At 36.3% G+C, this 15,455-nt stretch overlaps 1 protein-coding gene across 2 annotated transcripts in view; it reads left to right on the top strand.

The window, feature by feature from the left end:
* LOC133516798 (eye-specific diacylglycerol kinase) overlaps nt 1-15,455 on the top strand; it is a 342,395-nt gene that overhangs the window by 515 nt on the left and 326,425 nt on the right. Inside the window, exon 2 of one of the 2 annotated variants that reach the window (XM_061849769.1) lies at nt 1,427-1,489. The exons of the other annotated variant lie outside the window; for it this stretch is intronic. Within the exon in view, the coding sequence (XP_061705753.1) occupies nt 1,427-1,489 (63 nt within the window). The remainder of the gene's footprint in view (nt 1-1,426; nt 1,490-15,455) is intronic. 2 annotated transcript variants of the gene reach the window in all.

Below are 15,455 nucleotides of genomic sequence, written 5' to 3'. Positions count from 1 at the left end.
ACAGTTTTTATATATGAAAACTAGGTATATTACAACCTCACTTAAGTGTTACAATATAATGTTTAGTAGTGATTCGGCATATGTGTATACATATATCAAATACATATAGCAAAATCATAATTTTAAAATTTATAATGAATTTCCAATTTTACGGTAAGTAGGTAAGCGGTGGTGGCCGAGTGGATATGACGTCCGACTTTCAATCCGGAGGTCGTGGGTTCAAATCCTGGCTCGTACCAATGAGTTTTTCGGAACTTATGTACGAAATGTCATTTGATATTTACCACTAGCTTTTCGGTGAAGGAAAACATCGTGAGGAAACCTGCACACATCTGCGAAGAAATTCAAAGGTGTATGTGAAGTCCCCAATCCGCATTGGGCTAGCGTGGGGTCTATAGCCCGAGCCCTCTTGCACATGAGAGGAGGCCTGTGCCCAGCAGTGGGACGTATATAGGCTGAATTTTTATTATTATTATTAGGTAAGTACATACGAGCGCCAGTGGCCCAGCGGTACGAGCGTGCGACTTTCAATCCGGAGGTCGCGGGTTCAAACCCCGGCTCGTACCAATGAGTTTTTCGGAACTTATGTACGAAATATGTTTTGATATTTATCAGTCGCTTTTAGGTGACATCGTGAGGAAACCGGACTAATCCCAATAAGACCTAGTTTACCCTTTGGGCTGGAAGGTCAGATGGCAGTTGCTTTCGTAAAACCTAGTGCCTACGCCAATTCTTGGGACACGTTGCCAAGCGAACGCTAGGCTCCTATGAGCCGTGGCAAAAACGCCGGGACAATGCGAGGGAGATGGGTATACGAGCTAGCTACGACATTACTACTCGTATGAGATTATTTTCATTCACAGTAGGCGCCAGCTGTTTCAATGTGTATTGTTAATATTATTGTTTTTGTAATGTCGCTAGTACGAAAAATAAACCTGCGAAAATAAAAGTTTAAGTTCAACCAAACTTAATGTTAATATGCATGCACTATGCATGTCCCTCCGCCGATGTTTTTCAGTCACATTCAAAGTTGCCAATTTGTGGTAAGCAGCTTACCGCAAGCTTGCCATTACCATTGCGTAGTATGAACTTATCAAAAGCTGGATCCAGATCGGACAGATCTTCCGAACTATTTGGTATCACAACACGAACACAAATCAAAATATTTTATAAAACAATTTGATTTGTTCCCGAAGTTGAATGCCATTACAAAAAACAAAGTGGAATACCACTGCAGACATGTTTTGCTAAATGAGTACTCACGCTATCTCTGTAACTATTAAACATAGCGTTAATTATAATTAAATATTCGTAACAAACAAACATGTAGGTCATGAACTGAACACGTCTATCTTCAATTGGAATGTTTCATTTTCAGCACGATAACGTGCGATAACCAATTTGAATTGGAGTTTTCTATTTATAGATTGGCCATTGACCCCAAACTGGGCTGCCGTGTTCGCTTCCCGAGTGACGTCATACGAGAAACGTGAGTCCCGCTTGCTCGCACCTGAGGGCCTACCGCCAACCACGTCGATCGTTAGTTCGCCTATTGCGTCTCTATCGCTTGAATACGCAAGTGCGATGGAGAGGTAGATAGCGAAATTTCTATTCTCGTATTTTGCGGCAGGCTCTTTGGCCCTTCCTTGCACTAGTGTAAATAGATCGGGTGATTGTGACGTCACTGATAGTTGACGTGGATGCACTCTGAAGTTGACGTAATCTTTGACTTAGGTTAGGTTAAGATGTTTGTTTTTGTACTTAGAAAAGGTCAATTTCCGAATCGATAGCATGGGGTCTAATTAGCATTTCGTCTGATATACTAACATTAATACTGTACTAACATGAAACGAATTTTACGGTTTAGTTTAAACCATGAGTTTAAGATGAAAGTGGAGGACCCGCGCGAAATCGCCTTTTCATTTCAAACAGCAAAAATCGTACGAGAAGTTCTTTGTTATAGTTAAACTCAAATAAAAAAAATTCAAACCATTATTGTCGTGTTTTAGCGGACGGGAAGTTATTACTGTATTGTTTTTTACTTCGGGCTGCATCTACACGACGCAATCAGCATCATTTTAAGCTATAGGATAGAGTCGTGTAAGACCGTCGTGTATGATCGTGCCAATACTGCTTAATAAAATCAAAGACTATATAACTTTTATATTTTTTTAAGGATATCATGCGTGCAAATACAGCTTATATTGCACAATCATATTGAATGAGCGAATATTTGAATTATGGAAGGTAGAGGCAAGGAACAGAATCTCCATATACCAAAAAGTGTCCGGCAAAAAACCATAAATAAGTGGCGCTACAATACTTAGAATATTTGAGAAAAAGATCTAAACATAGACAGCGCACTTCACTCCGTCAATAACGCCTAGGTTCTTAGCTACTCTAGCGCTACTCTGGGGAGATTTGGAACTATTATTTATAGCTGACAGCTGGACACTTTTGCAACAATTCTGCCTAAGGAGTTTCTGTTCCTTGCCTCTACCTTCCGTAATTTGAATGGTATATACTGAATAGCTGAATGTGCCTTTAACTTTTAAAAAATAATTAAAGAGGCAAATTGTTTTTGACGATTTTGATGTGAAGATTCGATTTAAGTGCTGGTTGATGCTTAAATTATGATTATTTTACCTGATTTCCTGGCATTTTTGGAGAAAATCACTATATATGCCTCGGCAGGAACAGCAATTCGTGGATTCGTCTTTTTTGTCAGACTCCGCTTCGCGTCGTCGAATCGGAACTCATCCACGAATTGCCCTTTCCCGGCCTCTGCAATAATGTACTATTTTTTAAAACAGTTGCTTGAAAAGTACTACTTTACGTATATAGCTGTTTAGCGTTTGCAAAGTTGTTTTTTGCGAACTACTTACTGTTCTTTACTTTTTTAACGTAAATTTATATCTGACCTTAATCCATACTACCACACCAACGAGTGGATGTCCAAATACTTGATATATTTTATTTCACCATTACACGTTTGTTTCGTACAAAAAATATTATTACACGATATAAATTAAATATTTATTTTATTTGTTATTATACAAATTACTTGTTTTATTATACAATATTTCACTAAAACATTTTTTTTAATTACTGGCTGCACGATACTATCACTGGCACGTTGGCTGCGTTAACAGAAAAAAAATAAAAAGTAATACCGGCATTTCCAGTATTTTCACTTAACATATAGTTGTATCAAAATAATTCAACTTAAATTGCAACTTTGAGTGTATTTTTGTATGAAATGAGTCGTTGTGATTAATTTTTAGTATAGTGTATAGTGCTGAATTAACAATAGCATTTAAGTTCAAGTGAAAATTCGTAACTACACGGTCTGTAAGTGTAATTACTCGCGTCGCGTAACCAGTATTAGTTTTATTGAGATTTTTTCGCAAATTTATAAAAAACATCGTTCGTACGGCTCATAAAAGACATTTAGGGACACGTTTGATTCCGAAAATAAATTTCCTACTTTTCGCACTTGTACCTACTTTTTCAAACGTGACACCTTAAACTTTGTAAAAAATCATTATATTGGAATACAAGAAAAATAATTTGAACGGCTTGGATAATTCATCGTCTAAGGGGGTTGAGAGGGATTATATCGAGAACGTTTTTTTCGAAACAAAGATGTGAAGCCGAAATCGTCTCCACTTAGCAATGCAGCTGGCACGACTAGCGTGGTCAACTGCGCTGGTTTTATTATGTGAAGCTGCTATTTTTTCTGCATAATATTCTGTACTTATGTAGAATTTATAACCACCAACATACAAATATGCTAGCATTTTGTTTATTGTGTAATCCCTTACCGGGATTTTAACCCGGGACCATTGGCTTTTTTTTTTAATACTACGTCGGTTGCAAACAAGCATACGGCCCGTCTGATGGTAAGCAGTCTCCGTAGCCTATGTACGTTTGCAACTCCAGAGGAGTTACATGCACGTTTCCGACCCTAAACCCGCCCCCCCCCCCTCCTCGTTGAACTCTGGCAACCTTAAGGTCACAGCTCATTAGAGCCACCCCGCACCCGACCCTCACCGCCTCGCCTCGAGCGGTTAGTATTCTTCGTATGGATTTCTATGGGCATGCGCTCACTACATCAACTTCGTACCACCACCGGATAAGTTGATGTAGTGAGCGCATGCCCATAGAAATCCATACGAAGAATACTAACCGCTCGAGGCGAGGCGGTGAGGGTCGGGTGCGGGGTGGCTCTAATGAGCTGTGACCTTTACTCACCGGAAGGAACACAACACTATGAGCATCAGGGTCTAGTGTTATTTGGTTGCTGTTTTCTGTAAGGTGGAGGTACTTCTCCATTTGAGCTCTGCTCTAGATCTGGAATGACATCCACTGGCTATGCCCTACCACGCAAAGCGAGATGACATTCACAATACCCATACCTCTCTTTTGGACGTAGTTTAAGGACGTACCCGGGTACGGGTTCATAAACAGGGTCACTACTCACTAGGCCAGACCGACTGTTAGGACGTAAATGAGACAACATTTACACAGAAAATTATTTTTATCTTTGCAGGTAAGTAGTTTCCAGGTAGCTCCGTGCTCGCGTCGCTCCGGGATTTGCGTCAACGACATATGTTCCTGTATTGTGGTGAGCGAATATAATACCTACTCTCACTTTACTGATATTATGCTTACACGAATATTTTTAACATTAAGATTATTTTGTGGCGTATAATGAAACGTGACTATTTCAAAGTATTACCTACAGTACCCCTAGTGTAATTAATTTCGATTTCGAAACGTGACGTACGCGTTTGCGTTAAGTCTCATTTTGTATGGGTTTTTGAACAGCGCGCCAAGCGGGACGTTTTGGAAAGTCAAAAATCTCATACAAAATGACACTTAACGCAAACGCGTACGTCACGTTTCGCTGTCGAAAATATTTACACTAGGGGTACAGTATATGAACATGCCTGCGTATTATTAAATCGATTCCCGCGATATAAAAATATGTAAACCATTTTTTTTTTGTTGTCAAAACGATACGTAGTGATTATTAAGAAAGATAGAGAGAAAATCAGAGAGAAAAAACGCAAGAAATTAGTAAGAGAGGGAGAGAGAGAGAGAGAGAGAGAACAAGATATTAGTAAGATAAAGGAAAAGAATATGAAATTAATATTAGAGAGAAAGAGAACTCAAGAAATTAGTAAGAGAGAGAGAGAGAGAGAGAGAGAGATAGCACGCAAGAGATTAGAAAGACAGGGGAGAAAATGAAATTAGTATGAGAGAGAAAGATAACGTACGAAATTAGTATGTGTGTGTGAGAGAGAGAACGCAATATATTAGTTAGACAGAGGAAGAGAAAATGAGATTAGTATGAGAGAGAATTAGAAACAAGGAGAATGGAGTTAGAGGTCTGGAACTTAAGCTTCTGGACTCATACTTAAGCAATAGATAGGGTCATCATACGTCCCGTAAATACGGGACTGTCACTGTTTTTAAGTACGGCGTCCCGTATTTTTACCCGTCCCGTTTTTGTTCCGTAAATCTGTAGAAAACGAACAAAAAACAAAACAAAACAACAAAAGAACAAACAACAAAGAATGTGTGAAGAACATGTTGTGCCGACCCCACATAACGTGGGATAAGGGCAGGAGGAAGAAGAAGAAATCTGTAGAAAACGCATCTGTGTTTAACCATATTGTTTGTTGAAAATCTGTATTTGTTAGTAACGGCTGTAGTTTCAAGTATCAAAATTAAAGATGTGCCGTTGGATTTTGAAAATTCGACTGTTTTCTTGGGTATGAGTGTGGATGCCATGCTCCAGTGGGAATCTCATATCAGTAAATTTTCAAATCGACTTAGTTCTGCCACATTTGCAGTAAAAAAAGTTTTTTATTTAGCAATCTTACACTTTAGATTAGGGAATTTTATATACGTGTCAAAGTACTTTTGAGCGACCATTAGTGAATTTTAAGTTTTTCTTTTATGGTTGTTTTTACTTTTAAGAATAAAATCTAAAAAAAACTATGCCTAAACAGGCCGACTTAACGTACGAAGAAGTAATTATCAAATATTTACTGTTTTCATAAAATTATTAAAATATTTTTATCTGTCAAAATACTTATGATCGCTACTGTAGCTATTTCCGCAGCCTAATGTCATACGGCATCCTTTTATGGGGGCATGATGAAGATGGTAATTGTGTCTTTATATTGCAAAAGCGAGCGAGCTGTTTATAATGTGGGAAATAGGGTCTTATTAAGAGACAAATTTGGAGAATCAGGCACTTTGACATTTGCGTCGCAATACATTTATGAAAATCTATTATATGTGCAGAAAAATAAATACCAGTTAAGGAATATTGCGACATACACAATAGAAACACAAGAAATAAAAACAAACTTCTACCTACTATAACTGTAGTTCATAAAATAAGTAAATCATTCATTGGCCAATGTGTTCGTTTTTACAATAAAATTCCTTAAGATTTTTAAATTTTGCCATTAAGTGAATTTAAATCAGTCATCAAATGGAAGTCATGAAAATAAATTATATGAGATAGATATCCTTATAAGAGATAGCCTTAAGTCATAGTTAAGTTAGATTTTAAGTTGTATTGCAGTGCCCTACAGGGTTTCATAGCTGAACAAAATGAAATGTAACATCTTGTACTATCTATGAAAGCAATAAAGATACTGATTACTGAGAAAGAGAAAGACGCGAGCGATTAGTGTGCAATGATATTTTAAATGTTTATTATTATTATTGTCATCAATCTTCCTATAATCAAACGCAATAAGTAGATTAAGGTTGGTTGTTTCAAAACCAAATTGCCAGTTATTAGGGTCGACTGCGTTGAGTATCTAGTCCTTTTTGGACTGAGTCGCACTGAACACTTACTAGGTTAGAGAAAGTGAAATATTGTACTTTAGAGTCAAAATTATCGTACCAAAAAATAAAGTAATCGTACACCGCTGCTTAAAAAGTGTCAGTTGTATGTCTCTATTTCTACTTATTTCTAAATTTGAGTGTCATATTTTGTTTGTTTTTGGGTGGCATTGTCCAAGGGCTGAAATTATCGTACTTTGGCGTACGATAATATTCATCGTACCGGAGTCGAAATTATCGTACGCCTGGCAATACTGGCACTGAATGCTTGCAAAATAATAACTCTGTTCCGCCATAGATATACTCGGGATCAGGTATGTTGACTATTTATTATTTATAAATAAGTTATTTAATGTTCGCTACCTGCTTCAAAGTAGTGTCGCATTATATTATATGTCGTGTGCAATTGTGCATATTCTGAATAGTTTGTCATTATTAATGATACAAATAACATTTTAACTAAATACGAATAAATCCGCACTTCCATTCGATGTTAATCATTACGTACGCAAATCACACAAGCACGCACGTAATTTATGATGATAACATGTACAATTATTATTTTCTGACGACCGGTTTGGCCAAGTGGGTAGTGACCCTGCCTACGAAGCTGATGGTCCCGGGTTCAAATCCTGGTAAGGGCATTTATTCGTGTGATGAGCATGGATATTTGTTCCTGAGTCATGGGTGTTTTCTATGTATTTAAGTATTTATAAATGTTTTATATATTATATATATCGTTGTCTAGGTACCCTCAACACAAGCCTTATTGAGCTTACTGTGGGACTTAGTCAATTTGTGTAATAATGTCCTATAATATTTATTTTATTATTTATTTAAGGCTAGCTTTTAAGCTTTGTGCGGAAAGAGAAGAGTCGTGGGATATATGGGAACCAATACTTTTTACGATTCTTCTCATTCCGCACAAATCTCTTAAGTCAAGGCTCTTAATCACTACACTATGTATGTATGTATGTTCGCGACAAACTCAAAAACTGCTGAACGGATTTTGAACGGAAGTTGATTTCACCTATCAATTGTAACCCGTGCTTGATCGGGTTAGTTCGCTAGTTATACAGGGTGTCCCAGAAATCGACGTCAAGCCGTGAATGGATGATAAACCAAGTTATAACAGTTATCAGAAAAATACAAAAAAAAATCTATCTCATGTTCTTCAAAAATTATGGTCACTTTAAAAATTTACTAGAAAATTCACACCCTGTAATGGTCTCTTAACTGTTATTAATTACAAATTCCATAATTTGTAATTTTTATTATTATTATGTAATCTTGAATAATGCTTCTGTAGATTTTTGCCTAAAACTGAAAACCAACTCCTCCTACTTGGAAGGAAATTAAACTTTTACGAAATCAAATTATTCAAATTTACTATTTCGCCTAACTTTAACTGACTGTACTGAAAAAAAAAGTACTACGCCAGTTTGGCAAGTAACGTTAAAAATTGGCGCATTTAATAAGGATTCAAAAATGGTATAACACTTGCTAGAATACGTTTTCAATACTTGGTCAAGTTTTTTTTTTTGTAAAGAACTCCAGTTTTGACCATAATTTTTATACTACCTTAAAATGAATTTGGCTTACTTAAAGCTTTGCTAAACTTCGTTTCAAGGTCGAGAGAGACGGAGAAAGTAATTTTACGAAGTGTGAGCGAGACAGAGAGCGACGCCACCCTTATCAAAGATGAAACGGATAGATAAAATAACCGACGAGTGCGAGTGAGACAGCAGTGTTATTATTCTGTTGTGCAACGTTTTGAATGTTAATGTTTTTGAATGGCGAAGTTTATTTGGATTTTCTTCAGAATACTTTACCAGATCTGTTGTTGATCAGGGAAATGTGGTTCCAGCAAGATGGCTGCCCAGCGCATTATGCCCGTTTGGTAAGAGAACATCTTGATGAAGAATACCCGCTCAGGTGGATAGGGCGCGCTGGGACAATTTTGTGGCCACCCCGTTCGCCTGATTTAAATCCCCTGGATTTTTTTTACTGGGGAGCGGTCAAAGAGAAAGTTTACACAAAAACAATAGAGAATTTAGCCGAGCTGCGGGAAAGAATAACGGAAGCGGTTGAATTTGTAAATAGGGGAAGATTTGCCCGGAAAATAACCAGATCATTTTTAAGAAGATGTCGTGCGTGCATTGCCGTCGAAGGGAAGCTGTTTGAACATTTAATATTGTCAAAAAATAAATTTAAAACTGATATTTTGTTTTATTTCATTTTTCTAAGATGGGAAAACTGATCCTGACTTAAAGTAAAAACATTGAGTCATTATCATAACGTACTGACTTGTTTGTGTGAGCGTCTGCGGTTGCACAACAGAATAATAACACTGCTGTCTCACTCGCACTCGTCGGTTATTTTATCTATCCGTTTCATCTTTGATAAGGGTTGCGTCGCTCTGTCTCGCTCACACTTCGTAAAATGACTTTATCCGTCTCTCTCGACCTTGAAACGAAGTTTAGCAAAGCTTTAAGTAAGCCAAAATCATTTTAAGGTAGTATGAAAATTATGGTCAAAACTGGAGTTCTTTACAAAAAAAAAAACTTGACCAATTATTGAAAACGTATTCTAGCAAGTGTTATACCATTTGTGAATTCTTATTAAATGCGCCAATTTTTAACGTTACTTGCCAAACTAGCGTAGTACTTTTTTTTCAGTACAGTCAGTTAAAGTTAGGCGAAATAGTAAATTTGAATAATTTGATTTCGTAAAAGTTTAATTTCCTTCCAAGTAGGAGGAGTTGGTTTTCAGCTTTAGGCAAAAATCTACAGAAGCATTATTCAAGATTACATAATAATAATAAAAATTACAAATTATGGAATTTGTAATTAATAACAGTTAAGAAACCATTACAGGGTGTGAATTTTCTAGTAAATTTTTAAAGTGACCATAATTTTTGAAGAACATGAGATAGATTTTTTTTTGTATTTTTCTGATAACTGTTATAACTTGGTCTATCATCCATTCACGGCTTGACGTCGATTTCTGGGACACCCTGTATATGTATAACTTATTCTACCACTGTATTCCAACACACTCTATAACATTTTTTTGCACCTCGCTATCAATATCAACCTCTCGTAAAGTGGGGATGCATTTTTGCATCGCGTCGCTTTCATCGTGTGGGGCCTCGTTCGATAGGTATTTTAAAACAAATAGTTTTAAAGAGTCAATTGTCTCCCTCCCTCTAACTTTTGAACAATGTGTCAAAAAAATATGAAAAAAAAACCGGCTTACTGCGACTTGAACTCGCGTTTCAAGGGTTCTTTTTATACACCACAACATTTTAAAGAATGTTATATTTTTATATGTGAAACGTATGTAGAAAAAAATATGTCATTTGGTAGCTCTTACTTAATTGATACAAAAAAAAAGTGGGATTATAAGAAGTTGTAAAAAAATTAAGAGCAATTCCTAGCTGAGCAACTTTTCAAATCTCGAATTTTTGAAGCTATGTTTCTGTCGCGCTGCGGTGGGCGGGAGCGGGAGCTATCTAAGTGTGAGTGCGCGCACACAGATGCGAGACGCGAGCGCTCGCTCATTGCGCGCCGTTCCGTTGACATTGCCGGCGAGCCGGCCGGAATTCATCCTGCGCTCCCCGACGGAAGTTGTTTTTGATGTTATCACATAATATTGTTTTTAATTATTATATTATACTGTATCTATTAATTACTATTTAGATAAAGACTGCAAAAAAGAATGATGTCCTTGCTTCGATCGTCATACCTATCCGTGACAATAAGTTGGGTGTGATCATGGTGTGTTGTGAAATTTTGTAAGTAGGTATGGTGAACCTACAATCTAAATAGTAGTAGTAGTAGTGGCTAAACTTGTGCCGTCTTATTAAAGAACGTATCGCAATGACAATCTGGGTAAGGTATGTTGGCGTAATGCCGGACAATTTTGGGACCAATTGAGAGAACTCGCGATTTTTTTTTCTATATTGTGTCAGATTCTTGAAGTACGGAGCAAATCGTTAAATAATAACCGTAGATTCGGTCTGAATTTTAGTAATCTTCAATATATAAAGGTTTTAGTTTTGTACATGTGTAAAGATGAGACATACTTTTTTTAGGGTAACGAGTGTTTTGCCATCAAGGAAGAACATCGGATGGTGAATAAAAGTTGCTTTTAATGGAAAGAGAATAAGTTATCACAAAGAAATAGGTCCGGTGTTTAGCCTTCTCCTACTTATATAAATTGCAGCCAACGATACAAACTTAAAAGTTGTCATCGATTTTTGTATCTGATTTCCACCCTGATACAAAATTTTGGTAAAATTGTGGATCTCAAACTTTGATACTTATGCCATAAGGCAATTTGATAAGTAAACAATGTGCTAAAAATTGCGATTTTGACGGTAAAATATTGCAATTATATATATAGTTGAAATACAATATTTTTTTGTATGCAAAGAGTAAAGTCAATATACAGGAAAAGAGAGCCCTCTTGAAGCATTTTAAGGAAACTAATTTCGAAGTGCTATCTCTATTTTGTATCCGAAACTAACGATATATATGTGTGCGTTCACATCTCCATATGCATCCGTATGTGTAGGTACTTTCGTACTACATAATATTAGGTCTACTTCGGCGGTGTAAATGTTATTTTTTTGTTTGATTTCTTGTAACTTTCATAGTTTTTCTGTTTACAAGATATTAAACAAAATACTCACTTATAAGCCGCCCAAGTAGACCTAATATTATGTAGAAAAGTTTTAAAAAGAATGGAATAAAAAAAAACATATTTTATAGTAATGCAAGAATATGTTTATTGCTTTCAATTTGGTATACAAGATAGTAATAGACTAGGTGTTGTAAGTAGGTACTTCAGCTTCTGATTTTCTTTGGAATTGTTCTTTTTTTTTACCTATTTTCATCTTTGTGTACGAAGCTGCATCAGCTTCGTCTTCTGTGACTTGTGTCTCAGTCTGACCTAGAACTCTTTCATGTGCTCATAACTGACTTGCCTAGTTCTCAACTGAGCGTTTCTTCTTTGACCTTAATATCCAACTGGACATGAATTCAAGATATTCCGGAGATAAAGTAAGGACAGGTATAGTGTATGTTAAGATAATTCCTGGTAATTTCGTCTCGCTCTCTAGCTCCGTAAACAATTGACTCCAGATATTCTTTAAAATAAACACATGAGTTATGATGTCGTTATTCCGTTTCTTCTTGTACTAATGAATTTCAGGCATAGGGTGTATGTCTTGTCTACGCACGTACTTCCATAGATGCACTCTATCTCGTCTTACTTAGCGGAATCAAATTGCACAAACCTTTCAGAGTTTCATCGGACATGTTTGTCGTAAACAAAATAAGAATAATCACCGCTTGTTTTCATCTGATGATAATGATGGTATTTTCTTCTTATCTTCGAAAATATCTAAACCTCTCTGCATTGTCTTGGACACTGTAAAATTTTTAAACCTCCAGGTTTTGTAACGTTGGAACTATTGGGGTTATAATTTCCCTATTTGAATATGACTCGTGTTTAATGCTTGCTCCGACTTTACTATGCTCTGCACTTTAAAATTAATAGAGGAATAATAAGTCCATATCAATCATATCTGTTTAAATTTTTTTTGACAGTAAACAACAGTTGCTACGTAACAACATTATGAATAAAGATAAGTCTTGCTCTTGACATACGAGGTATATGCAACCTTCTTAATGTTGTATTCAACTATTCATGCCTTTAAATTTTATCAATCTTATAGTGATATCTGGTGATGTAGTTTGCATAATCGGAAGTCAGCTTTACGCAAAAGTATGTTATCGGATCCCATTAATAGAAGTCGCCGCCATCTTTACTAATGTTAACTACATTTCTAAGTGTCACCCCCCTGATCGTATGTTACTATTACTTAATTCCTTCTTGAAAACTGAAAATAAAAATTGAAACTTTTAGGTCCTGTATTTTTAATCATTTCTATATAGTATTTAAATATTCATTTTAATGCGAAAAATTGCTTATGTGCTATCTATTTTACTAGATTTTGTTATAAAATTCAACATGTATAATCATTCCTATACAATACAAATACTCTTTATTACACACCTCAATAAAAGAAAACAATACAAAGAAAACAGAAACATAAGCACAGGTAAACAACATGCGGTCTAATCGCTAAAAAGCAATCTCCAGGCAACCTTTGGGTAGCGGAAATTAAAAAAATTACATTGTTAGTAAGTAGGTGTACATACACATACATACAAAATAGACTGCCAAAATCTTTTCCTTTTGATTTACCGTCGCGTTGGTACTGGATAATAATAACGGTACGAAAGTGTGATCAAGAAAACAATAAATGTGATAATTAAGTAGGTAAGTAGGTAAATTGAAGAAAATTGAAACTTTGACAATAACTGCTGTTTTTTAAATGGGTAAAGATCGTATTGTTTCTTTCCGATCTTTACCTGGAAGGGTCAAAATCGAATATCAGTCTACAGCAATCCTAGGTCTGTTTTTGATTGGATTGTTTTATAAATAAACATCTAAAACGAAGTTTTACATTAACACAATTACAAAAACAAACACATTTTCATCACAATACACAAAATAAATTACAGGGCCAAGATCGGATACACGAAATTTACCTTGCTCTATGTGATTGCGCATAGCACAAGCACGACATCCCTGAGCGGCGCGGGGACACTGGCAGTCGAGGCAATGAAATGGCGTCTTACACAATGTTGCCAACATTAAAAAATAAAGCCAAATTAGGGAGAAATTAATTTGCTACGTTCTTCACCCGCATCCGGTATTATCCCAACATCCCTTAATCGTTGAACCGCCGCATTTCAAAATGACCCTTATTTTGATATCGGCTAGCCGTAATGTAAATTTGTTATCTAGTGGTTTACTTGTGACGCACAAGTGTGAGCAATGCAAGACAATCAAATTGTTAATGGGTATTTATGATGTTTTAATCAAAATAAGCAGGTTGTACCTATTATCTTACTTAGCTTTATTTACAGGCCTTTAATAGTAAACATTACTAAACATAAGCACTACATGACCTGCAATGTAAAAAAATACAAAAAAACGGTTTGAAGTGACAGGCCATTACGGGTACATTTTAGAATAGAATAGAATATAAATCTTTATTGCGAAACCATGCGAAAGCTAAACATAGCGGCACAGATATTGATGATATTGATCTTATTTGAAAAAATCACTGCTCTAGGTTAAAAATCCAGGGAGGAATCACTCGAGAGCGTTTGTATGGAAAAATCGCAACTAGGAATTCCTCTTAAAATGTGGGATTTTTCACAGACATTATCTTGTTTGAGGCTATTGTGTGCGAAAATTAATGTACAAAACTAAGTCAAAGCATCTAGCTCCGATAGCAAGATCATATACAGAACAATAGTACAAGTGCCCAAATACGAAGGCTGAAGATCGAACTCCGCGTAGGGCAGAAAGCTCGTAGCGTCCGACGGGTGCGTGTTTCCCGCAACTTCCCCAAACATTTTATAGCGAAGGCCAAAAAGAGAGCTGCATGAATGTAGCTGCAGATTGTATGGAGCAATTATGAATGATTCATTGACAAAGTCGCTATGCACTTTTACGGCTGATAGTACATAAACAATCATAGTACTTAATACAAGTAATATTGCGGCTGTGTGCCCTCATATAGCCTACTCGCATTTTCTGTCTTCAGTCCGACTCACGCTTGGATTTTACCCATTTCTTTATCCGACAAAGTGTCTCCTGGAGGCATTAGGTTACAACTCTTAGGACGTGAGACGTACCCTTAGCTTATTGATGTTTGCGTGTCGGACCCTGCACGATGATCCAGAATTGGTGAGTCGAATTGTGCGACTGCATGTACCGGACATTCCCATGATAGCCCTCAGACCGCGGCGACGCGATCTGTTGGCTTTGCCAGCGGGACGCACCGTATCGCCCCTGAACTCCCCGTTGCTCCGTGCCCTCCAGTTGAATGCTCTCTTGGCATCAGCACCCGAGTGCGATCTGTTTGCGTGGCGATGGGCGGCTGCAAGAAATGAATGCCTGAGATTCTGTGAGGTGATGGGTGCGAGGCCTACATCTGTGAAAGTGTAATTATTTATAGTAATTTGTAATTGTATTATTTGTGATTATTTATTTCTACCTGATTGTTATTTGTATTAATTTATATGTACCTATTTGTTATATGTCAATTTTAAGCTTCATGGCGCATTGGATACGTCTGTAAAGTCATGGAAATATATTTTCAAATAAAATATTAAGATCGTGTCCCAATTACAAAACTAGTTTTATCTCTGCAGTTTGTTAGGATTCGTATTAGTTTCTGATAAGTTTAATTATATCATTTAAAAGTTTAGCACTTATAAGTTCTTCTTATAAATATGTACTTCTATTAATCATGTACGAATATATTAACTTTTACAAGAAATAAGTAATAATACAGTTTGACTTTGATAGTTCGACATTGTCCCGACTTATTGATCTTTCGTTATTTAGAGTTAAAGATTGGTTTAAAATCTTTGTAGAATTATTTATTATTATTCTGGCACACCTTGGCACAACTGTCGAATCGTTCATTACGAACT

The sequence above is a fragment of the Cydia pomonella genome, chromosome 4 (assembly GCF_033807575.1).
Source record: "Cydia pomonella isolate Wapato2018A chromosome 4, ilCydPomo1, whole genome shotgun sequence".
Lineage (NCBI taxonomy): Eukaryota > Metazoa > Arthropoda > Insecta > Lepidoptera > Tortricidae > Cydia > Cydia pomonella.
The sequence above is the reverse complement of the archived record's forward strand: the minus strand, read 5'-3'. Positions and strand labels throughout refer to the sequence as shown.